The sequence below is a fragment of the Poecile atricapillus genome, chromosome 2 (genome assembly GCF_030490865.1).
Source record: "Poecile atricapillus isolate bPoeAtr1 chromosome 2, bPoeAtr1.hap1, whole genome shotgun sequence".
Lineage (NCBI taxonomy): Eukaryota > Metazoa > Chordata > Aves > Passeriformes > Paridae > Poecile > Poecile atricapillus.
The window spans coordinates 6,420,809-6,444,722 of NC_081250.1; the positions used below are offsets into that span (position 1 = coordinate 6,420,809).

At 41.5% G+C, this 23,914-nt stretch overlaps 1 protein-coding gene across 2 annotated transcripts in view; it reads right to left on the reverse strand.

Moving 5' to 3' along the window:
• The window catches only part of PRKAG2 (protein kinase AMP-activated non-catalytic subunit gamma 2), a 210,684-nt gene that overhangs the window by 121,768 nt on the left and 65,002 nt on the right, over positions 1–23,914 (reverse strand). Inside the window, exons 2-3 of one of the 2 annotated variants that reach the window (XM_058833468.1) lie at positions 22,544–22,615; positions 11,228–11,507 (exon numbers count right to left, since the gene is read on the reverse strand). In XM_058833468.1, coding sequence (XP_058689451.1) covers positions 11,228–11,507; positions 22,544–22,615 — 352 coding nt within the window. Of the gene's footprint in view, positions 1–11,149; positions 11,508–22,543; positions 22,616–23,914 lie in introns of those variants that run through there. The other variant, XM_058833471.1, reaches the window with a different exon arrangement.

Below are 23,914 nucleotides of genomic sequence, written 5' to 3' on the forward strand. Positions count from 1 at the left end.
CATGGCCAAACTCACCCCTTCTCTACCACACACAAAAGAGGCAGCAGTAATAGAGATGCTAAATACAGAATAAATCACTCAGGCACTATTTGCCATCTGTAGCTACTCTTGCTCCTGTATTAAGCATTAACTCACGTGAAATTCTTTCACCTTCCCTCCAGAAAGTCTTGACCTTTGTGGAGTTTAGATGTGCATGGACCTCTGTTTTGCATGGATTAAAGCCAGTTTTGGCCTCTGGATGCTCAGTGCTCTGGGGCATGTCAGTGTGAAAGAGGAATTGAAGCAAAGGCTTTACTGCAAACAGCATCATCCTGTTGGAGCTACAGCTCAGGTTGCCAAGTGCAGTTCTCTCACCATTAAACAGCTTCATGGAAAGACTGTGAACATGAAGAGCTATGGAAACCTTATACTGAGGTTAAACAAACAAATCTGACACCAGACCTTCTGCCCAGGTCAGGCAGGCAATGAAGCAGATACTTTCACGGTGACCCTGAAATGAAATGCTCTGTACTCACAAATAACAGTGTTGGTTGAAGAATATTTGATTAATGGCTTACCTCCACATATGTTCCCCAGCCAAAAATTAATTGCATTATGGTCCATGCATTTATCAACACAATTAAATGTCTACCTTGATATGGAGTGTCATATCCTGACCTGAGGGCAATGTCAAACTCTCCTGGGATGAGGGGAGAAGCTGATTTCCTGAACAACTGCTGAAATTACAGATTGGTGTGAGGGATTCTTTTAGTCCCTAATGTTTTAATTGGTTTTGAAGTGGGAAAAAAAAAAACAAAAAACAAACCAACAAATCAGCAGCAAGTGTAGTCAAAGGTTTTTAGCTCAAAACCTAAAGCATTTCCAGGCAGGCAAGGCAATCCAGGCTCCCCACACAAGAGGGAGAAGCAGGGGGATGCCCACAGGAGGGCACCTATGTTTCACAAGGCTCTAGGAGCTGCCAGGGAGGTGCAGTCCAGGCTGGCACAGTGTGGCACTGTCTGGCACAGCTGCTCCCACGCTCCTGTCACTGCAGCGCTGTGTCACACACCCACACAGAGCTCCCAACCCTGCACTCACTCACATTTGGGGCTCAGAGAGCCGTAAACAGCAGGAGATGCTGCAAGAAGCAAAGTACAAAGAAAACCACCACAGCTGCCAACCAATAAAGTGTGCTTACAGGAAACCCAAGGCAAGCTTCAAAATAATTTAACTAAAGAAATGAGGTGCTTTGATGGTTGATCATCAAACGCTCTGAGTACTTGTTTCACTTATCAACTACACACAATGTTTTCAGCATCTAAGACTAGAAATTTTTTTTAAGATACAGAAGAATGTTCAAATACTCTGTGACCTGCAAAATAAAAGGGCATTACAGAAAGTTTATATAGAAAAATATCCAAAACAACAACAAATCAAAACCTAACAGTCCACAACCTTTTTTGTTTGTTTTGTTTAAAACTTAAATAAGAAAACTTATTTCTTCTTATTTAAAAATGGATTTCATTAATACTTGGGGCCCTCTCTAGAACCAGCCTTCCCTGGTGGAAGGGTGGTTAAGTTGAACCTTTGTAAGCTCTCTGCTGGCTTTAGGTTTGTTATTTAGCAGTCATCACTGCTGGTTTTAGGACTGTCATAAATCAGCTAATTTCTGACATTTGGATCTTTCAGCAATGCTCTGTAGATACACTGGTTTAGCTGTTCAGCTGAATAACAAATTCTAATACCCAAGCATACCAAAGCAGAAGCACTGTGTGAGAACATCAATTACAGATTATTGCCAGAGATGGATAATCAGAGATGACTCTCCTGCCTAAAATCTTCCCTTCAGAAAGTTTTCTACTCAGGGCATTACTCTCAAAATAACATTCACTACAACATTTTTGCTTTCTCCAGCTTTGCACTGTACCCCCACAAATCCTCATCTCCCTGCCCATCCTTTGCACTTTTTTCATGGAGCATCCACACACACCCACTTAGCAGCACAAACCATTTCATACAACACTGGCACACCACAGAGAGGGCAAATCACAAAATGGTGCAAAATCTGGGGAGCATGGACCTCTGGCTAACATGCATGTGAGTGCCTGTGAGTAACAAAATACTTTTATAAGCCTGAATTGGATCCTTTGCACAGTGCTGTCCTTCATTCAGTATGTCCAACACTGTGCCAGGGAAGCTTGTCAGAAGTTTTGATGGATTATCAAACAAATTTATTGAAAGGTTCAAATGGATGGGAACTGTTCATAGATCACTGTCCAAAAATTAGACCCAAGACCAGTTTTCTGACATGAGTAGAAGACTTTGCCTGTCATTTTAAATTAAGAACATGACTTCGAGCCTTCCAGCTGATGTGTTTATTCTTCTACTCACAATAAACCCCAAATCAATTAACTCACTGGGCTAGAAAATCCTAAACTAATTAATTTTAAAAAGTGGCATCTCTGTTCTCCTTGGCTTTGACAAAGGAAACATGAGCTCACTTTGGTCAAAGAGAAAGCAGCATGGAAAGATTCAGCTGCACTACACAGATTCAGGAGAACAGGAATTAGATCAGTGACATAGGTTGGAATTACACCATTTCCACAGCAGTTTCAACTCTGTCAAACTGCAAGGACAAAAGACTTCTTTCTAGATATCCTAATTGACACTGATATTTATTTGACTTACCCTGGCAATGGGGAAAAATTCCTAAACTTTAAACATGCAGAGCTTTATACTTTTTACTCTGCTTTTCCACATTTCCTTCTCCCAGTAACAACCAACCTGCTTCTAAGTTTGCTGTACAGATCAAATGGGCTAATGACAACTCCACTGTCAGATGATCACTACACGAAGGTGTTCCAGCCCCTGAGCAGATCCAAAGAGATGATCCAGGCTCTCCTTGCCCAGTTTGTGACTGCTGGAAGTGAGGAGTTGCTAAAGCAGCTGCTGGAAGCTCATGTGATGGTTTATACCAGCTCAGATGTGACAATGCAGTGACTCCTGCCCGTGGTTACTTCCCACACAAATGGGAATGTTACCTTTGCCTGGCTTTATGGTCAATAGGAAAATGTAGATGTGAAAACAGGAAACAAATCTAGAAAACCTTGCAGGCAAGTAGCAGAGTCTGTGTGAAGTCTATAAAACCCTGTCAGTCAAATCACTGGTTATCAGCAGGACTCTCCTTCAAGATGTTTTCACAGCCCCAAAGGCTGAAAAAAGCCAAGGCTCATTTCCACAAAGCCCATAAATTGAGACATGATAGTGATCAGCTCCTTGCCCTATTGACTCTCACAATGCACAGAGATTTACCATCATTTTTATAGAGCTTATTTTCTTTTTAAAATCAGACCAAGCCCAGTCGTAACTCACTCACCCAAGAGGGGCTACATAAGAGCTGGCCTGAGCCTGGGATTTAACCCCTCTACTACACACACTGTATTCCTTAATCCAATAATTTTTCTGCCTTGTGATCTTTCATTACATATTTTTCCAAATCATAAAACCAATTGAGTCAACATTTATCATTTATTCAGTCCATTTTTGAGGTATTTTCCAAGCACTTTATCTAAGAAGCTGAAATCCCATAATATCTCTAAAACTCGGATTCATACCTTAAGTCATTATTACTCCTCCAGGCTCCGACCACATAGCAAAAAAACTTAGATAAATAATGCTTTTTCAGTGGAATTATGACAAGCATTCACTTAGAATCAGGAAAAGCAATGTACTTCTAAATGTGTGAACAAACCTGCTAAAGTAAATAGGATTTCTCCTGCACTTATAAACAAATACTTGCTTAGGGGCCAAATTCTGAAATGATTGATGAAAATGGACACATAAATATAATTGAAAGTCTGCTCCTACATATATTCTCAGATTTGTAAAACACAGATAGTTAAATATAAACAGCCCATGACCACCAAAAGTTCCACCACAATTTATTTCCAAATTATCTCCTGTAATCGTAGACAGGTTAAGACAGCAAAGCACTCTCTTTAGCTTGACTATTGCTTACATCACTGCCTGCACATCAGGAATGCCCTTCAGAGAGGTTTTTTATCAAAAGACACAAAGAGCAGCAGTTCATCAGCCTTTGGAGATGTTCAGACTGCAGTTTCTATTTCCCCTTCATGCCAGCAGCAGTTTCTAAAAGAGCAAATATAAAACTAACGTCTTGTCCACACATCACAAGGAATAATAATTTGGTTGTTATTAAAAGGTTTGATTATTTGTGGTATGTTCCATATCTGAAACCTCAGTAAAGAGGTAGAAAATGGGGATTAATCTGGTCTCAGATCTGTCCCATATTCTACAGATGAAAGTCAGAGACTAAAAATATTCTTTTTTCTTTTTTTTCTTTATTTCCTTTATTTCTTTTTTTTTCTTTTTTTTTTTTAATGTTTGCATTTTAATTATTAGTAATTTAAGACAGTCCAATAAAAAATCTTTATTGCCTAAACAGAGAGGGGAGGAATATAAAAGCATACTGGTCATACCCCCCCCATGCAGACAGCACTGACCATGGAAAACCAAGGTGAAAAGGGAAGCACTTAGAAAGACATCTCCAAATAAACTAAGCACAATCACCACAGGCACGTTTTAACCAGACAAATCATCTGCTGCTGACAGCAGCAATCAGTAACTGGCAGGAGAAATGGTGCTGAATGTGGCTGGTCTTTGGCCATGTGTGTAGCACTAGCTTAGCTGCAGCAGTGCTGACACATTTTGTCTGCAAAAAGTCATTTTTCTAGTGTAGATGAGACCAAGATGAACAATATTGATCCCCTTGTCTGCCTCTGAGGGCAAAGCAAGCTTGAGAAAGGATGATTAGCTGTCCTTGCACACCAGAACTGGAGAATAAAGTGAGACAAACAGCTTTTCTCCTTTTCCAGGTTTTATGGGATGACTGTGGAAGAGTCTACACCATCCTCCCAAGGTGGACCTGGACCGAGCAGCCCCGTCCTTCCCCAGCTTGCTCCCCTTGTCCTGCATGGTAGTCACAGCCACAAATCAAAGCTGCCTCCTGCCTTTTCCCTCTGCATCCCACCTGCCTGCCCATTCAGCATGGGAGAAGAACTGGAAATGGAGTGGCCTCAGCTGCTCAGAGTCCTGGTGCAGACTGGAATTGATGGGTCTCTGCAGTTGTTGTCTGAAGGCTGGGAGGCTCCAAGACCATGGGAGGAATGCATTGATTTAGCAAAGAAAAATTGTAATGTAGATTGCACCAGCTGGAATGAGGAAAGACATCCCATTGCATGGTGACATTCTGCAGGAAAACATTCCTGAAGAGCAATGGTGAGAAATAGCTTGAGGAAAGGAAAGAGAAAATGTCTCTGTCCAGCAGCCAACCCTATACAAAAGCCTGTCCTGGGCTAAACCCCCTTCTCTGCAACCTGTCACCTAAATACCACAAATACAGAGTAAAATCTTGGGAGGGAATGAACTTCAGTCTAATGCTTGAAGAAAAATTTTAGCAGAGATCAGCCACAGTCCAAAGGCCTTCAAGGCACAATCTGGCAGCAGTGTGGCAGGGTTTTCCCAATTTCTTCCCTGGGTTACTGCAAATGAGAGCTACTTGCTCCATCTATGGGTAAAAATTAGTACAGTCATAGGTTTTTCTCACAGAGGGCATCATCTAACCACGAGATGTTCTACAAGGAAATAAATTAGTAGAATGAATAAGGTAAATGACAACCATTCTGTCTTGCTTCTCACAGTCTTTTGAAAAATATACCATCTGGATCATTATTGTGGGAGCACCAAGAATCTTCCTTATGGATTACTTTTGGCATCACAGTTAATAGTATTGACATTCAGAAGGAGAAAAAGTATTAAGAGGAAGCAGAACACTAAAACTTTGTATTAAAAAACATTTCCTTTCTCAAGTGCAGTGAAAATTCACCATCCATGACTCATATCTGACCACCAGCATCAAGGTGTTTCAAAGTTGTGTAATTTTCAATTCAATATTCCATAACCAGCTTTTAATTTTGAGCTAAATTTATCTTTTGATCCCATGTGCCACAACCTAAAGCTTTAGGTCAATGGAAACCTTTTAATTGGTTTCCTTTGCTGGTAAAACTGACAGCATCACTAATTTGTCATGAGTGTTGCTGTTACTTGAACCAATTGTTTCAGAAGGGGAAGCAGCACTGGAAAGTGCTCAGATGTTCTTCAAATGAGGCACTCAGACCCATCAGAAAAGCTACATTTTAATGACTCAAATTTCATACAACCATCTACTTTTAGTAAAATATTCAGGGTGCTTGATTTTAGCCTATCTGCAGGGTTGCTCCCTGATTTCCAGTGGGTGAAATAAGGTTGTTCTCATTTCTGTGCGTTCTGCCTGTGCAGGGAGAGCTCATGCAAGAAAAGTGTCATCTATTGTGTTTCTTCCCAGTGCAGGTCATCCTCTTGTGTTTACTTTGGATCACCTCAGTTTGCTTTACTGAGATGTGTCAGTGCCTTCTCTTGGCATTACACCTCTCACAAAAGTGACACACATGGGAAGTGCCTTCCCACTGCAGCCAGGCCTCAAGGATGTCTTGGAGCAGCAGATCCCAATTTGTGCCTCATGAGAGCAGTTCATGCAGTTTTGAGCCATCTAAAACAAACTGGGAAGCAGTTTCATAATGCCAATTTTGAAATCACTTTTCATGACATCTCAAATTTCAACTTGCACCCCTTCATTCACCCTTTCCTCCTCCTGCTGTCCCTGAAGAAACTCTGTGAAATCAGTGTCAGCTCTGTAGACTCCTACTGCAAGCTACAGGTCATACTAATGAACTCATATCCACTTAAAATGTAATTATTTTAATGTTCCATGGCTGCTCATGTGCCTACACTGCTGCTGGTGGTACTGAGTTTGATGTCACACCCAGGTCCAACATTTTCCAATGCATCCCAATAGATCACAATCACCTTTCCTGCCCTTTGATATGCACACACAGCATTGGATTGTTGCAGGCTGAAGCCAGCTCTGGGTCCAGGTTCTGGGGCCAATCTCCACTTGCAGAAAGCTCCTGGATCTGGGAGGTGTGAGCAGCACAGAGGGGATGAATTTACCAAGCAGCACAGTACAGAGTAAAGCACTGCAGTCCACAGCACCACCTCAAAGCCAGGCTTAATTCACCCCCAATCCATATTCAGTTTTCAGCTATTGGTCTAACAGTGATGTTGCAAAAAAATTCTCAGACAAAAAAGAAATGAAAAATTAAATAAATGTGATAATTAAATTTCACAGCACTTGTACAGAAACCCAGCACACAAAGAGCTGTCTTGGATTTTTCTGCAGTGAACTTCTCAAAGTGAAGGGGCTGCACCAGTGGCCAAGCACACACCTCACCCAAAAAGGTCACTGCAGAGCCTCTTCCACAGAGACCTGAAGTGGATTTTTTGCTAAGGTGGGATGCTGAATCTGAAGCCCCAAACAGAAGTTTACTGCTTCAAAGCTGTATTTATGAACTACCTGAAGTGGCTGGCAGCCAAGTACATGTTGTGGGAAGGTATTTTTTCTTTCAAGGAAAATCTTTTGTCAGATCAGAGCTGTGGGGTTATGACCAGATACTGAACTGGGGTAACCAAAGGAAGAGGCACAAAGATGAGCTCTTGGATACTGCCGAAAGCACAAGATGAGCAAAACCTTTAAACTCCCAGCCTGAAGTGGAAAGTATTTTAAGTTTCACATCTGCAAATCACTTTCTAGTTTGACATTGTCCTACCCTAGCTCTTCCTAAACTGTGTATATTCAAACAGCAAAATAACTTAGCTGGGAAAAGAGCAACTACATGGGAAGGCAAGCACTGTGAATACCACACAGTCTTTAAAATGAAAACAATCTTGGAAGAAGTTGCTTCCAAGAAAAACAAGGAAAATGCAGAGTAACAGGTTAGTCTATGTTTTGAACTATGTGTGGGAGGAGGAAGTGAAGGGAAGACAGGGTATGTTATTTGAAACAAAGACTGAAGACTGCACCTACTTTCCCTCACATACTGCTCATGATGACAGGAAAGGAGTGCAGCACAGACTCAGATAAAGTGGAGGACAAAAACAAACCCCAGATCCCTGGGAACTTTTATCTGATGCTTTTTTTTTTTTTTTTTAATTTTTTTAATTGCTGATTGCCTGGATAAAACACAGATTTGCCATAAACTCAAAGGGAAGACTCTAGTACAGAATTTCCCAGGAGAGCCACAGCTGGGAGGGACATCTGCAGATCTCTGGTCTGATCCCTGCTCAAAGCAATGTTAAACTGGGATGCTCAGAACCTAGTCAAGTCAGTTTATTAAAATCTGCCAGGGCAGCAATTTCACAGCTCCTCTGGACCCCTGCTGCCACACCAGACCCTCCAAGAACGTTTTTTCCTACACGTTCCTGGAATTTCCCTCACTGACTCCTGCACTTTCTCTGCACATCCCTGAAGGGCCTGGCTCTGTCATAACCCCATTAGGAAGCTGAAGACAGCACAAAGGTCTTCTCCTCCTTTTTATCCTTCCCCCTACACCACATGCTGCAGCCCCAGTGTGATGGCCCTTTGCTGGACCGCTGTGTCCCCATCTTTCTTGTACTGGGGAGTCCACAGCTGGACCCAGCACTGCTGATGTGTCTCACTGGTGCCAAGCAGAGGGGGAGGATGACTTCCCTTGCCCTGCTGGTGATCCTCAGAGTGCAGTCCAACAAAGAGTTAATTTTCATTTTAATGCAATTAATCCAGCACCAGCAGGGATGTAAAGACAGGCAAACGCAGCAAGTCCAGCTGATCTCAATGCACTCACAGTTTGAGAACTGATAAAACAACGTGAGTCCTATTCACTTTTAACACAGGTATCCCAAGCTGCTTGAGAAAATGGGATTTTAATCACATAGTTTGTGGCAATTTTGAGCAGTGAAGCACCTTTAAGAAATGTGTTTTCACATTTAAGAATTTAAGCACCTTTAGAAATGTGGAGCCATGTGCTGTTTTAGCTTTTGTCAGAGCTCTTCAGCACAGCATCTCTGCAAAAGTCTGAGGTGCCTGGTCTGAGGAGTGTCTGAGAAGTCTTGTCTCTCAGGAAATGCTTTTCAAGCCACAGAGACCTTGTTTTGAGTAGCACATAACCAATTAGCTTAGTCTTCTGTAGTACATGGGGTTACTCTATTTGCGAAGTAGCAGAATGCAGAAGTACTGCTTGTAAAGATATAATAATACAGCAGAAATGTTAACCCATACTTTTCTGGAAGTCCTGAAAGGGTTTTGCTAAATAAAATCCTATCAAAGTTAATTAAATATAGTAAACTCTAAGAGTGTAATTCATTTCTGTCCCCTGTTTAGTACATCCTGAATAAAATCTGTTTTAACGTGGCAGTGAAGGGTAGGTGTCTGCATTAGACTCACTGTAAGACACCTAAATGCTGTGAAATCATGATAAGAAATGTTCTATTTTTCAAAAAGTTGTAGAAAGAGAAGAGTTATCAATTTAAACACCAATTAAAATCAGCACACCCTTTCCAAGAGGCTGTCTCTCTTGCCTTAAGAACAAAAGACCACGAGCACCCAAGCCCAGTGTAATTCCTGCAAGAGTCCCGGAGCGGCAGGGTCATGGATATTTTCTGTTAGCTCAAATATAGCATGGCCCCATTCCAAGCCTGTTCCTGAGGCAGTGGTGTGACCTTATCAAAAGGATTTTGCTGACTCCTGGATGATTCCTTAATTTAATATTCTGTTGTACCTAGCTAGGACTTAAATAGTGCTGGCTGCTTAGATAAGTTGATTACAAAGTCCCAGGATGGCTTTACTCTGCAGTCTAAATTGCTGCTATTCATGCAGCAGAGAGCCTTTTTCTGCATATTCCATCAGCAGAATACTGACAATATTTAAAGGCCATATTTAAACCTCTGTGGACTAGCAAGGAGAGCTTGAATGGATTTTAATTATTGTGAAGTTTTAACAAGAGGGGAGCATAAAAAACATTCTTGAACTTCAAGCAGGGATGAACAAATGTCCTTGAATAGATGTTTAGAGCCTTCTCTGAGTCTTTCAGAAACACTGGCTCCTACTTTCAATCTCCTGATGGTGTTTTAGAGAGAAGCAAGGACTGGAAAAGATACCATTTCAATTAACCTTCAGCAGCACTTCTGATAAACAAAGAGAAAAATCCTGTATGGGTTTGTATTGCTGTGTTCTTGTGCACAAGACATTATGAAATGACTTGTTCTGATTAAAGCCAATGATTTTAAGAGAAATTCTCAGAAAGAAAAATGAAAAGGTCTTTTTCTGCTATTTAAAATCACTGAAAACTCTCAATACCTTGCAGGAAGTACACAGCCCAACACAGGTATACACATGACCAATTCTGTACCTACAATGTCACAGAAGATTTGCCAACAATTTTTCATTATTTCTTCTGTTCACAGACTGAAAACTCAATTGTGGTCTGACAATCCAGCAAGATATTATTCCTCTCTTTCCACTGTAACTCTGCTCCTTTCCCACAGCCACTAAACCCACATGCAGACCACGTTTGGTTTGTTGACCAGCACTGGGAAACTTCGTTCAGTAAGAAAATTTTAAAATTGAAGTGCATTCTCAATCCTGCTCATTTCTGGGTTCTAGCAGTGTGTTAACAGCACACAGGCTGCTGAGGAGCTAAAATCTTAGCCCAGTGCAAAGCTGTATATAGGAAAGTGCTTTGAGTCAAGGAGGTTTGCTATGCCTTTCATATTCTTGCAGAGGAGCTCAAATATCCCCTTCATGGTCATTTGACTGAAACAAATATAATTTATTTCCATCCAGAAAAGGTCACTTGCCCTTCTTACGATAGGGCAAATGAATATCAATTAAAAAACACAGCTGAAATTCCCTTTGGGGTCTACAGACCTTTAACACCTGAGTGACATCATGTCAGTGCCCACCTCCATCACACATCCCATGAATGTCTCCAGCTGTTCCCAAGTCCTGGCACTGATGTCCAACCAGCCTCGGTGAAACCACCCAGAAAACTCCCACTAACACAGACAAAGGATTTCTAAGCAAAGCACAGGAGTGTGATTTCCATCCTCAGCCCTGTGTAGGTGCCCCTGAGGTGTCCATGGCCCAAGTCACACCTCATGGCCAGCATGTCAGAAACCCACAACACACGGTCAGTGAAAGAGATAATGAACAATTAGCACATGCCTCATCTGCACTTACTTCACTACCGCAGGTAAAGAATGGGCCAAGCCCAGAGGTACCGTGTATCTTCCTGAAATAACATGAGCAATTTCTTACTTTTTCTTGATCTGGAGAAAAACTTGATGCCCCCAGGAGAGGTAGACGGGTTAGAATTGGGGGAAGACTCTTTGGAGGAGGACCTGAAGATCCCACTGAAGCTCATTCGGCGTGGGGAGCGTGGGGGAGACTCCTGGTAGGGGAAGGGGAACACTGTTTTGGGTGAGCCAGGACTGTGTTTGGATCTCACAGGGGCAGAAACGGGGCTGGAAGGTCGGTTCTGGAGCCCTTTTGAGAAAAGGCCTTTTGAAGGACTGCCGGCTGAGTAGCTTTCGTCCACCTGAGGAGGAGAGAAGAAGGAAGAAAAAAAAGAAAAATCTCCATTAATTCAGTTCAGTTCAGGCCTCCAGGATTTCTGAACTTGTCTCAACAGAGCCAGCTCCTGTTTGCTGGGTGAATTAGCCAGAGTTCACCTTCCACAGCATCTGCCTCCACTGACACACAGATGTGTGTGTGCCACCTCTCTGGCCTCATGCTGCCCCCTGCTCCTAAAGACACCCTGAATTTCACAAAAACATTTCAAGGTCTGCATACATTTTATTTTCACACATATAATGCAGGACTTTGGCTACTGCTTTTATTTGTCACACATCCCTCTTCCTTCCCTGCACAAAAAAAAGATGACTGGAATGAATTTATTTAAGGGAATGAATGATTGTGGTTAAGAAAACATGGTGCCCCAAAGTCTTCCCCACGAATTTAAGCACCCACCCACACTGCTTAAATCTCCATCCCATGATGTGACTCAGCACAGCACACAAGTCCCCAAGTGCCTGACAGGCCTCCATGACACCCACCACAACCACAACTGTGGGATTGCAACTCCTACCCCAAAAATAGAGGAACCATTTTAGAGTGATGACGCTCCTGCTAATTACCTGAGCTGGGATATGACCTTTCTAACAGCTGTATCCCTTTTGGGATCTGTGCAGCCTTTTCAGCAGTGTGCACTGTGCAGCCTCACCCAGAAAGGGGAATAAAAGAACCCAGAAAAAAAACCAAACAAACAAAGAAATCAAGATTAAATTCTCCTCCCCTTACAATTGACAGAAGCTGACCCAAAATCTCTGTGGGATTTGCACATGCCTGGGCTACATGGAGAGTTTATTTCCTTCTGGAAGCATAAAGCCATTCTGTGGGTATAAGGCTGCTGTTTTAGCTGGGGACATTTCTCATGAGTGAAGGGCTCTGTTCCTGGCAGAAGGCAGCAGTGGGTTTCAGGTCACCAGGGAATGTTTAAGCCAAGGCCAAGGTGGATGTGCCCTCAGGTTCCTGCATGCCTTCTCCTCTCTGCCCAATTACTCAACACAAACCAGGAGGGATGGAGCAGGCAGCAGCTCCTCCCTGTGAAGATGCCTCTCGATGTGTGTCAGTCCAGTTAGGTAAGGGCATTGCTGCCATGGGAGTAATTTTAGGGAAAAATAGCATCTTTCATTAGGGTGATTTAGATGAAAGGAAACCTCATAGGCACATATGCTCTCCTTTGGGGTGGTGAAGGGCTTGTGTGTATGAACCCAACTCAAAATGGTCAGCAAAGTTTAAAACCCATGAAAATACCTCCCTTTTCAAAATAGTGTTTATTCACATCTCCAAAACACTTGCAGAAACATGTACAAGCAGCATAATGTCCAAATAGCTGCTCCCTCCATAACCCAAGGTCCCCTTCATGTAGTCCTTTCTGTGTCCTGCACATGCACTTTGCACCAGCTCCTCTTTCCACTTGGGATGGGGCAGAGCTGGAGCAGGTCCCAATGTGCAGAACTGCAGAAAGGCCTGCAGAGATTACAATCTCCCTTTTGGGAAGGTTTCCAACCTAAAGGGCAAGTGGCACCTTGTCTGGGAGATGGATACCAAAAAGCATGGGTCACCAAGAGGGGCACAGACATGTGCCAGCACAGCCCTGGTTAGATGATGAATTCTGCTCTGTGTTCCCCTGCACAGCACAGAGATGCCTGACAGGAGACAGAACAATTATTTTCATAACTGCATTCCTGTTTTTGACAGTGTGGGCAAAAATGTCTCAAACATATACCTGTCCTTTTACAGATGAATCAGGGGAGCAGTTGCCCTCAAGGGGGAATTTTTGAAAAAGATAAATCAATTCTAACTGAAGCATCAGCAACTACCAAAAGAAGTTACAGACTCTGGACAGTCTCCACAAGAGAAGAAAAAAACAATAGTTTCATGCTTAATGCAGTTGCCTGAGGACCAGGCTTGCCTCCTTGCTCTGTCACAGATTCTGTGTGCAATCTTGAAAACTCATTCCAAATTAAAAATCTATTCTGCCATGAGGATTGTATCTCTTTTATTCCTCTAAGGCCTCTACCACTCAGACTGCCTCCCAGTGAGTATATATCAAGAATAATAGGACACAGTCCCTCAACTGAGACCTGGAATAATAACCACAATACAGGAAGTTAATAAACAAATTGCACTTTTGTCATGGGTAAAACAGTCCCAAAGGGACAGCTTTCTCATAAAAGCTCATTAACTTTACTAAAATATCACCTGTAAATCATCTGAGACTACTTATGCCTTGTTCTCTTCACAACTACACAGTTCAAGGAACAACCAAGTAGCACAATGGCACCTCCTTCTTCATTGCAATTTAAATAGGTCTGCTGCTAAATCTACCACCTGAAAGTGAGGAGTAAGAACATTTTCTGTCTTATTTTAACCATGATACAAATCTGCTACTGCTACTGTAGTTTAGCTGTGTTTTCAGGATGGTAAGTTCATTATATTTTTTCCTAAAGTGACAAGCCATGGCATTTATAAAGCCAAGGACCTCATTCTGGCACTATCCTTAATGCTTCATGTTATCTTTTTTTGCATGCTTGTTTGGTTAAAATGACACAGATAGGAGACACTTCAAAACTGTGGTGTCCTTACACACGAAAGCAATTTTAGAGATGTAAAATGTCAAACAAAAATTTGTCAAAAAGGTCAGTATTCCCTTGTACATGCAAGCCAGACACAAAAGCAAATTGTTCTCAAATTCTGAGCAGAAGCAGTAGGGTGTTTTTATTTATTGCAATCACAACCAGTTGCCTTCTCTCCATCGTGCCAGGCAAATGAATTAATTAATTGTCAGAGCACCAGGGGCACACTGCTAAATACACATGTGCATGCTACCAAATTAAAGGAAATTACTACATTGAATTCTTCCCCAGCCTGTTAATTACACACAGGTTACACCCACTATCACAGAGGGTAAATATGTGTGATTTTGCTTGAGGAATTACAACAGGATTGCTTGCTTAGAATATCATTTGTGGCTAATGGGTTGCAAGTTTTAGAAGATGATTAGGTGCTTCTGCAAGTAAAGTCAGCAGCAACAGTTATCACAGCACATCCAAAAGTTATAAGGCAATGCTTATTTTCATGCCTCAACTGGGAATGCAGAAGAATCTTTGCTGTGGAATAAACCCCGTCAGCCCATGCAGACTTGGTGTGACAACTCTGGCAGTGATGCTAGAGGCAGGTTACACAGCTAGATCATTCATCAGCCTGTTCTTCATGCTTTTTGGACTCATTCCCTGAAGCTATGATAGGCAGGTGGGCTGAAAACTCCCACATGTGCTTTGGAAAGATAACTACTCCCCCAGCTGAGCTGTAGTAGCAGAATAAAAGTATTACACCCTGATTTCTCACATTAGTAAGCACTGTGAATCACTTTGTGTTGGTCCAGGAGAAGCTGTAAAGAGGGAACAGGCAGGAATATGAAACACGTCTAAAAACCAATATAAATGCACATGAGGATATGGCTTATTTTACCCCAAACAGAAAATTTGCCTCTTGGAGGGAAGGAATCCAAACACACAATGCAAGTACAATACTAATCAATGCACAAATAAGATCGAAAAAAAAGTTTGAAAAATTCTTCTAAGTACTAAGACTGTTCACCTAATTAAAACAAAACAAATCAAAACAAATAAAAAACCACAACAAAAACAAAACAAATGCCCCCAAAACCCCAAACAACAAAACATTTCCTATGTTGGCTCTGTGCAAAGCATATATGGGATCTTTGAGCTCTCTGCCCATCTCTGGACTCCTTAAACCTTAAAATTGGTTATGCTGGAGAGAAATGCCAGCCTTATGCTGACCTTATGCCTGCAGAGAACAGTGGAGCTGGAATAGGGCTAAATTAGCAGCTGGGTGATAGTGCCAGTGTAACCCTACCCTCAGCCTAGAGCAGTGCACTCCCCAGGGAGGTGAAGCAACAGGGCAGAGCCCTGCCCTGCATCAGATGCACCGGTTCTAGTGACCAACTGCACCTGTTCAAGGCTAAACTGGTTATCTCACACAGCACTGAAAAAAAATCTCCTGAAATGCTCTAGGTTGTTATCAGTTTTCATGCTTTGCAGCACAAAAGTCCCCAGCTGGGGACCAGGGAGAGATTTTGCCCTCTTGTACACACTAAGTTATCATAGGCATGTTTCGAAAATACATCCAGAACTACCCACTCTTTAAAAGAGAGCAACAAAACGAGACATGTCTTACAGTGTTTGGCATCTAGGAGACATAGCATGCCATTTTTTGAGTGAAACATAAAGGGATAGTGGGGCATTTGCACAAGTCAAGCAGCTCTGAAAGATTTCACTACAAGGAATAAGATTATGAAAGTTGCCCCTGACATTTCACCTGGATGACGGAATCTTTCTCTCTTCCTAATCTCTTCTTCCTTTCTCCTAGTCTAGCATTTGGCTCTGCAACAGGATTGTGCACAAACCCTTTGTCTTCAGGCCAAGAGAACACTCCCTGACCTCTTTAACTTGTTGCTCTGCTTAACATACATCAAGTGAACAACCTTGTGCTGTATCTTGTGCTGTTAAGAATTATCCACCCTGAAGGTCATCCAGATCTTCCTGTATAAGATCCCTTTCTATGATTAAAAAACAACTTCCTTTGCATCTTCAACAAATTTAGTTACTGTGCTTCTGTTTTTTGTCTCAGCTCTACTGGCAAAGACCCAGGAATGACGTTGGGGAAACCCCAGTGGTTCTGTCCCTCCATGCAGCACTCATCCTTTCAATACCAACCCTTTCCTTCATCTGTTTTCTTACCTGGCTTGCAATTCTTCATCTTATTTCACAAGAAATACTGAAGTGCACTACACTTAATCACTACCATATGATAATCCCCAGTGCAATGGGCTAAGATAGAAAACTATTCATATTTCACCACAGACTGGTCTCTCGTCATCCTCACACCACCCATCTCAGCCCTGCCACAGGCAGGAATTTTCCCAATACTGTTATTTTCGTTCCTTTGCTTTAGATTGGAAATCTGATCCCTCTTTTTTTTTTTTTTTTTTTTTCTCCAGATAAAGTCCTCTCTAGGAAGAAATTTCTGGTCCCAACCTAGAATTTCAGGAACACTGAACTGCAGGGGTGAGAGGTGTCCTGCCAAAGCATGCCCAGAAAAATGGATGAGCTCTGCTGAGAAGACCCTGAACATGGACAGGCAGAGACTGTTGGAAATCCAGGCACTGCCTGTGCCCCTGCCAGAGCACCTCTTCACAGCCATCACCTCTGCTCTCCTGCCAAGGGTGCTCCAGCAACAGATCCTTGACTGAGCACATAGCCTTCCCCAGAGGATGCTCTTGCTGAAAAATCTCTGGCTCTGGTTCAGTTTGTGGTGGATTTAGTTTCATTTCTCAGAACAGGCTGAAAAAATATTGTGTCGAATACAAATGGGCTCGATCTAAATAGTCTTTCAAAATGCTTCTGAAATTAAGTGAAAGTTATAAAATGCTCCTGAGTTCTGTTCCCTTTTTCTCCAACCCTGACCAGTGAGGCCATTTATGGAGCAGTATGAAGTTCTATTTGCTTTTACAGTAGTGAGTTATTTGACCTTTATTTTGCCTCTTCACTTAAAAATTTTTTGAAAGGCAAGTAACAGAAAAGGAATTACCTCCCACCATCCTTGATAGGGACAGTAAACACAATTAGAGACAATACACCAGATAGATGTCTGCACTTGTTTCCTGCCCTTCCACTGAATCCCAACAAAAAAGCCCTTTGATAAAGTTAATTGGATGATTCTCTCATTCTGCTGGAATAAAAGAGCTCACAGAGACACAAGAGCTGACTTCATTAGACTGAAAGGTAATGAAGGACTTGCTCTCCCAGTGCTCACATTCACCACCACCGTTCCCCTTCGTTCTGCATGAGCTGTACCAATCGAGATGGTATTTTACAGGGTCAGAGATGTCACTTCCCAAAACTAAAGTACAATGACACTTTCCCAGATTAAAATGCAGTGGGATGAGGCTGACTGCTCTGGCAGGCTCTGAGAGCTCTGGACAGCTGCACACATGGTCAGGGGGAGGTTTCCAGCAGTGAGCAGAGCTGCTCAAAGACAGAAAGCAGGTTTTAGGAAAGGGAAGAACAGGCTGACTCCCTGTCCAATTCCTAATCCCTAAGTACATTTATTTTAAAGCAGGATGGGGAGGAGCTGTGTACATCACAGTGCAGTGGTTGTTATGCATGCCCTTGCCCTGGGCTCCCTGCATCCACTGCAGATGCCAATTTGTGCCAAGGCTGTGGCACTATCCAGGACTTGCTCCCCATCTTCACTGCTCGTAAAAAATGGACAGTTAAAAGACTGTGAAAAAAGTGAATCCAAAGGAGATTTATTTGCCAGTGAATGAGGAAGGAGGGGCTGAAAATGCAGATTTTTTTTTTTCTTCTCCTCCCTTATCCAGAGGTTGCTCATGCCATTCCCATGAGTCACTGGACAAAACAAAAACAATTCTGTGACCAGTAGCAGGACAAAACACTGCTTGGAATCCTTCAATATTGGGGTCACTCCCCCAATAATCTGATTCTAGTTCACCAACACTTCCCTGCATTGCTGATAGCAGAGCTGTGAGTTAGTGCCAAACACAGTTGGAGCAAAACCTCTAGTTTCATCCTATTCCTTCATTTGTACATTGTACATTTGTTCATTGAACCCAATCTAATCCTTTAACCACTGACTCACATCCAGAATCCACAAACAGCTGATTACCTATAGCTATTCTCAAAATCTAACCCAGGCTTAGTGAAAGACTTCCCAAAAGTCTGCATTAGATGCTCCTAGGTTTAACTGATCACAATTTGGCCAAATGAAGATGGGCTGTTCGTTTGCAAAATATGTTTTAAGTGAGTCATGTCATTCTGCATCAGAGTCTCTTGCTCAGAATTTATCACTCTCTCACCTCTCACTTTTGTATGAACCACAAATTGTACCAGTAATGAGTCTGTCTGCCTTTTAAACCACTGATAAGGGATGATACAGTACAGCAACAGACAAAAACAAACAGACAAAAAAACCCCAATGTTTTGTCTGCCTAAAAACAAAATTTTCCACTGGTGAGTCTCCATTTATTTTAGAAACCAGGTTTTTATTCATTTACTAGGCTCCATGTTTATTCAGTCTCATTCCACTTTCTGAAACCAAAATGACTTGTGCTACTTTTCTATATATGTGAGACCAACGCTACGACATTTCTCAACCAAATTTATAATTTATAATTCATTTAAACCCCCACATTTGTTCAATAAGAACAATTTACAATTAATTTCAATCCAAATGAGTCTATTATAATAGTGTTATTAATGAGCCAACATTAGGTATTTCATTGTTTTGCTCAGGACTAATGTTTGACAAACCTGTACATTATTCTAATTGCAAACATCATAAATATTAACACAGTAATTGCCTTTTTTGCAGTCTTTTGAAACTTCATCTCTGCTCCATGATTTAGTCACAATCAACACTTGGCAGAGAAAACTCTGCCACTTCATTCAAGAGTGTTTCATCAGAGTTGTTTGGATTGAATTTTAAAACATCTTACTTTAACAGCTTCTGCTTTAAATACGCTTAAGCTATTAATAGGATAGAGGTACCTTTGTAATATAAGATAAACATCTCACCAGCTTTCTCCCCACACAGAGAAAAGAATTTTTAATGCACACTTCTTTTTCAAGCTTTGGTCTATATTTTTGTGACAATTCTGTTATTTCCATAAAGAAAAGGATCAATATTATTCCTCAAATGTCTTTTCTCCCACCTCCTCCCTCCTTCATCTATAATTTTCTTGCTGACTCCTCATAAAGAAGTTTCCTGTGTAATTTTTTTTTTTCTTTTTGATCATTCACAAGCCTGGGCTTTAAGCTGAAGATAATGGTTGTCAGTTTCCTGCAATTTCCACACCTTATCCTTTAACCTACATTTGAGATGAAAGATCTATAAACATTCAAGGTGCTAAGACCTCTAAAATTGATAGAGCCATTTGGGTGCAGGGGAGCACTCCTCCCTGACTGCTGCCCTGCCACACTGTACCAGAATTATTTTCTGAATGATGCTCCCAATCACTCATGATTTAACAGGTCTCTTAACTGCCCCTCTTCCACTGTCTTTTCTCAGGCTGAGGAAATGCAGTAAATCTGATTGCTTCTCAGCTCCCAGTTGTCCTTGTGTATTATTTCTCTCTTTAATGATGCTCTAAGGTCTCTGTGCAGGAAGGATTTAAGCCATTTCTTCGAGCATGGGGCAGTCAGCAATACCAGTTGCTTTAGACAAAGCTACCTACACAAGTTAAGGCATTTTGTCAGGCAATAAGAAGGGCAGAAATATCTGTCCCAGGCACCTTTCTCCATCAGACCATGCCAAATATTTCTACATGAGATCCTTCACAGTATTATATTCTCCATCTTCAAAAGAGGACGGTGAAAACTATCCCTATCCTCTTCCTGCCATTAGTCATAAAGGAAAGAATACATCATTTATAATACTAGACATATTAATGAGAAGTGATTAAGGTTGAACTTCAGGAAATGTGTGTCACTTTACCACTGCTGCCAAAAAATTCCTACGTGAACCTGAACAAATAATTCTAGACTTGAATTTCCTAGCTGTGTAATGAGGTTTGTTGTCACAGGATAATGATGGAGAGACACTTGGCATGGTAAACTGCTGAGAGTTTCTACGAAAAATGTTAATTCCTTTTCTAAAAGCCTTTCAAAAAGAACAGAGAATTAAATTAATGGCATATTGCAAAGATGGGCTGTGAACTACTCTTGATCTATAGCCCAGGTGAGAGAAGAGTTAAGTGCAGGAAGAGAGACATCCCTGATGAATTGCCTGTCTCCAGCATGATGAGTGAATGGAAAAAGCCAAACTACTGATGAAATACCGGCTTTTAATAGACAAAAGTTACACACCATACAGTGATTTCAAAGTTGAACTAAGAAAAACCTTCCTCCTTGAAGAGCAACTTGGGGATTTTTTCATGTATCAGCAGTAGAGACTGGCAATATTCTAGTTAGAATGAAATAAAATCTGCAGTCTGATGCTACTCATCATTCACTACCAGCAAAAATCCCAAACTTCTCATTGAGTTAAATCACATATTGGATGATATGTGTGGCAATGGATTTTAAAAGATTATCTGTATTTTTATCAGAAGTGGGGCACTTCTTACCAATCTGTTGCATGTGTTGAACAGAGCTCCAAGTATCATAGTAGAAAAAAACACTGTGTCTTAAACACTCAGTCAAAAAGGTCGATTAAAAATACAACTTCAGATATTAAGCCCCAGCTCTGTGGTTATTCCAAAGTCAGTGGCACTTCCATAAGCAGAACTTGCCTCAGCATTTAGCAATGCTACAAAAAAAAGAGGCAACTATTGAAATGTCCTTCCAGTTCTTCCAAGATATGAACTCATCTAAGGCCAGGTGGTGATCCGGGGTTGGACTCAATAATCTCAGAAGTATTTTCCAAAATAAATGAATCTGAGCTTTTATGAAAAAGGAGTCCTGAGACCAGTTAGAAGAAAATGACAGGATTCAGGAATGGTAGAGTGGAAGTCATTAAACAATATAATGAAATTCTGCACATCAGGGAAATTAGCCTTGGCATATTCTTTCCTCATGACTGAGATTCATGCATCTTTCTCACCTTACTTTGTGGAAAGAAGGTGATAAATGGAAAAATCAAGTTTCAGCCAGGAACCCCACCTTCTTCCAGCATGACTATCCCTTCCAAAAACATCACATTGTTCACTTTATTCAAACCCTCCAAACAGGCACTTTTTGGTAACACTGTATATTTTAGCTTCCCTGGCATCCAGAACACTTCCCCAGCATCAGCAACTCCTACCTCAGTCTAAAAGGTCCAACACAGAAAAGAATAAGGCCAGTATTATAAATGTATTAAATTGCTGATGGATTGCAGAAATCCTAAAACATCTGTCCGTAGCTGTGAGGTGCAAAGGAATAGGAACTCATGCTGTCAACAGAGATAAGTTATTATCGTTCTAGATGCAGATCAGCTTCACTAAAGAGTATTTATTACTTTGCCTGTCTTAAACTAAATCTGCAGACTCTCTGCCACATGGCTACTCTTGATCTACATGGCTAGATGCAGGTTTAATGGTCCACAGCCCTGTAAATACTGTGACAAGCAAAACTGGTCTGCAGAGTAGCTGAAGATCAGCTTGTGGGGGGCTCTCCACGGGTCGGAGGAGAATCCCTCTTTGCCAAGCCCAGAACGTGGCTGGTAGGAGGCTTCCATTTAGCAGACCAGCTTGTACTTGAATTCTTTGTGCAAATAAGGAGGCCAGGACCTGAAGATGACAGATCCCACCCACCATTTTTATTGCTTTGAAGATTGTGTAGGTGCTGTATAACCATTGCCAGTGCCATCCATTGAATGTGCTGCCCTGATCCTTTTTAAAGCAAGCCAACTCTGTAGCTACATTAGCTTAATTTAATAGCATCTGAAAAACAAATCAATGCCTCCAGAAGGATAACCTTGAGTTAATCCCACATTGAGGAGGAACTTTTCTACTTTGTTCACGGCAAGGCTCTACCACTATGGCTCAGCAAATGAAGGCAGTTCATTTTTCCAGTGTCAAGGACAGAGAACAGTTAAACCCTCCAGAGAGAGAGTGCAGCCATCAGGAGGCAATTCCAGGAAAACCTACTAACAGCCACAGATTCCTCTTTGGGCAGCAACACCTCAGGTCTTGTAAGGAAAAGATATTCTTTAGAATACAGCTATGCCACATCCCCTCACTGATTTACAGCTGTGTTACACACAACATCTGCAGTATTTACAATACCACCAGCAGCTTGCATCCTCTACAGGTTATACTGCACAGGCACTGTCAGGGTAAGGTCTGGATTTGCCTTAGACATTCTCAATGGGTTAATGGTATGGCAGGGAAGATAAAAACCCCAGGATTTTATAAGCCTAAAAAGCTGTATGTACCACAAGGGATTCAAGCACTGCAAAGAAGGGGAAGCTTTGGATATATCCTACCTTGCGAGAAGCATTTTTGTCTGTGCTCTCCACATCACCGTCCAAGAATGGCATGGCAAATGAGCTGAGATCCTGCAAGGACAGAGAAGAAATGTTGATGTCTTTTATTAATGCCTTCTTCCTTCCATCAGAGCATCCCATGACTGAAGCCCACAGGTCTACTTCCAGAATTCATTGCTTCATCCATAGCAATTGCTGGCAAGCAATGGAATCTGATGGTTCTCTTCAGCTGTGAAACAATGCCAGATGTAAGTTACAAGTGAACAGGGAGCCCTCAGCAGCACTTGCACCACATCACCATCAAAAACCACCTGCACAGCCAAAGTCAAAAGTCCTGTGTTAAAACTTTCAAGGGGAGGTACCGAAATCCCACAGAAAAATTGGTAGGAAATTATAGTTTAAACACATCCACTTGCTCAGCAAACACCTGTCTTGTCTTTAGCGGGATGTATGATCTTAAAGAATATTTATGGCAATAAACACAACCTGAATGAAAGCATGTCAACATTCTGAGAAATATGTAACTGCTAAAAAAAGACAGAGAAAACTGACATGGTGCTCAGGGAGGAAATAACCAATTCACTTGCACAAATGAGAGAAGCACCCAGTTCTGCAGGACTGAAGACAACAAAACCGTAAGAAAAGCACACATTCTCATTTTTGACTAACAAAAACAAACTGCAATTATATTCCACCTCCTGCTGTCTGTTCTGTTTATGATACTTCATGTTCCAGCCACAGGGTTTTTAGAGCTCCTTTCTACATTCATAAGGAAATTATGTTAGTATCAAGTTTAGCATCTGTTTGATCAGAAAAGTACATCATGAGAAATTCTGTGACCAGAAGCATGAGGTTGCCTAATGCTGTGTGCTGAAGAATTGAGTCTTGGGTCCTAAATGGTGCTCTAAATGTCAGGAATACCTCCTCAACATAGAACCTTCCAGATGCGAGGCATCACCCTTTCCATGCAATGATTCAGTGCTTCTCAAGCACCACATCTGCATCCATTTAAAAGAGTTCAAAATATAAATAAATAGCAATTTCACGTAAACCTAATTTGTGATGAAACAGAGCTTAATTAAAAATTAGCACCATCCATGAAGTCTGCAGGGCTTGCTTGTCTTCAGAATTCAGAGCAGCCACAGGTCTAATCACATTGCTTTGTGTAATCATATTAAAGTCAAAATATACTCAAAAATTTTGTATAACTCAGGCATAATTCTTACAAGTGTTTGAAAATATTCTGGTTACATAACGAGCAACAAAAATAAGGAAGAAATATTGAATTACTGGAACTGGAACACATGGGAATAATTCATGCCAAGTTGAAAAGAAACAAGAAAAAAAGCAGCCAGGCTTGGCCAAGCTGGC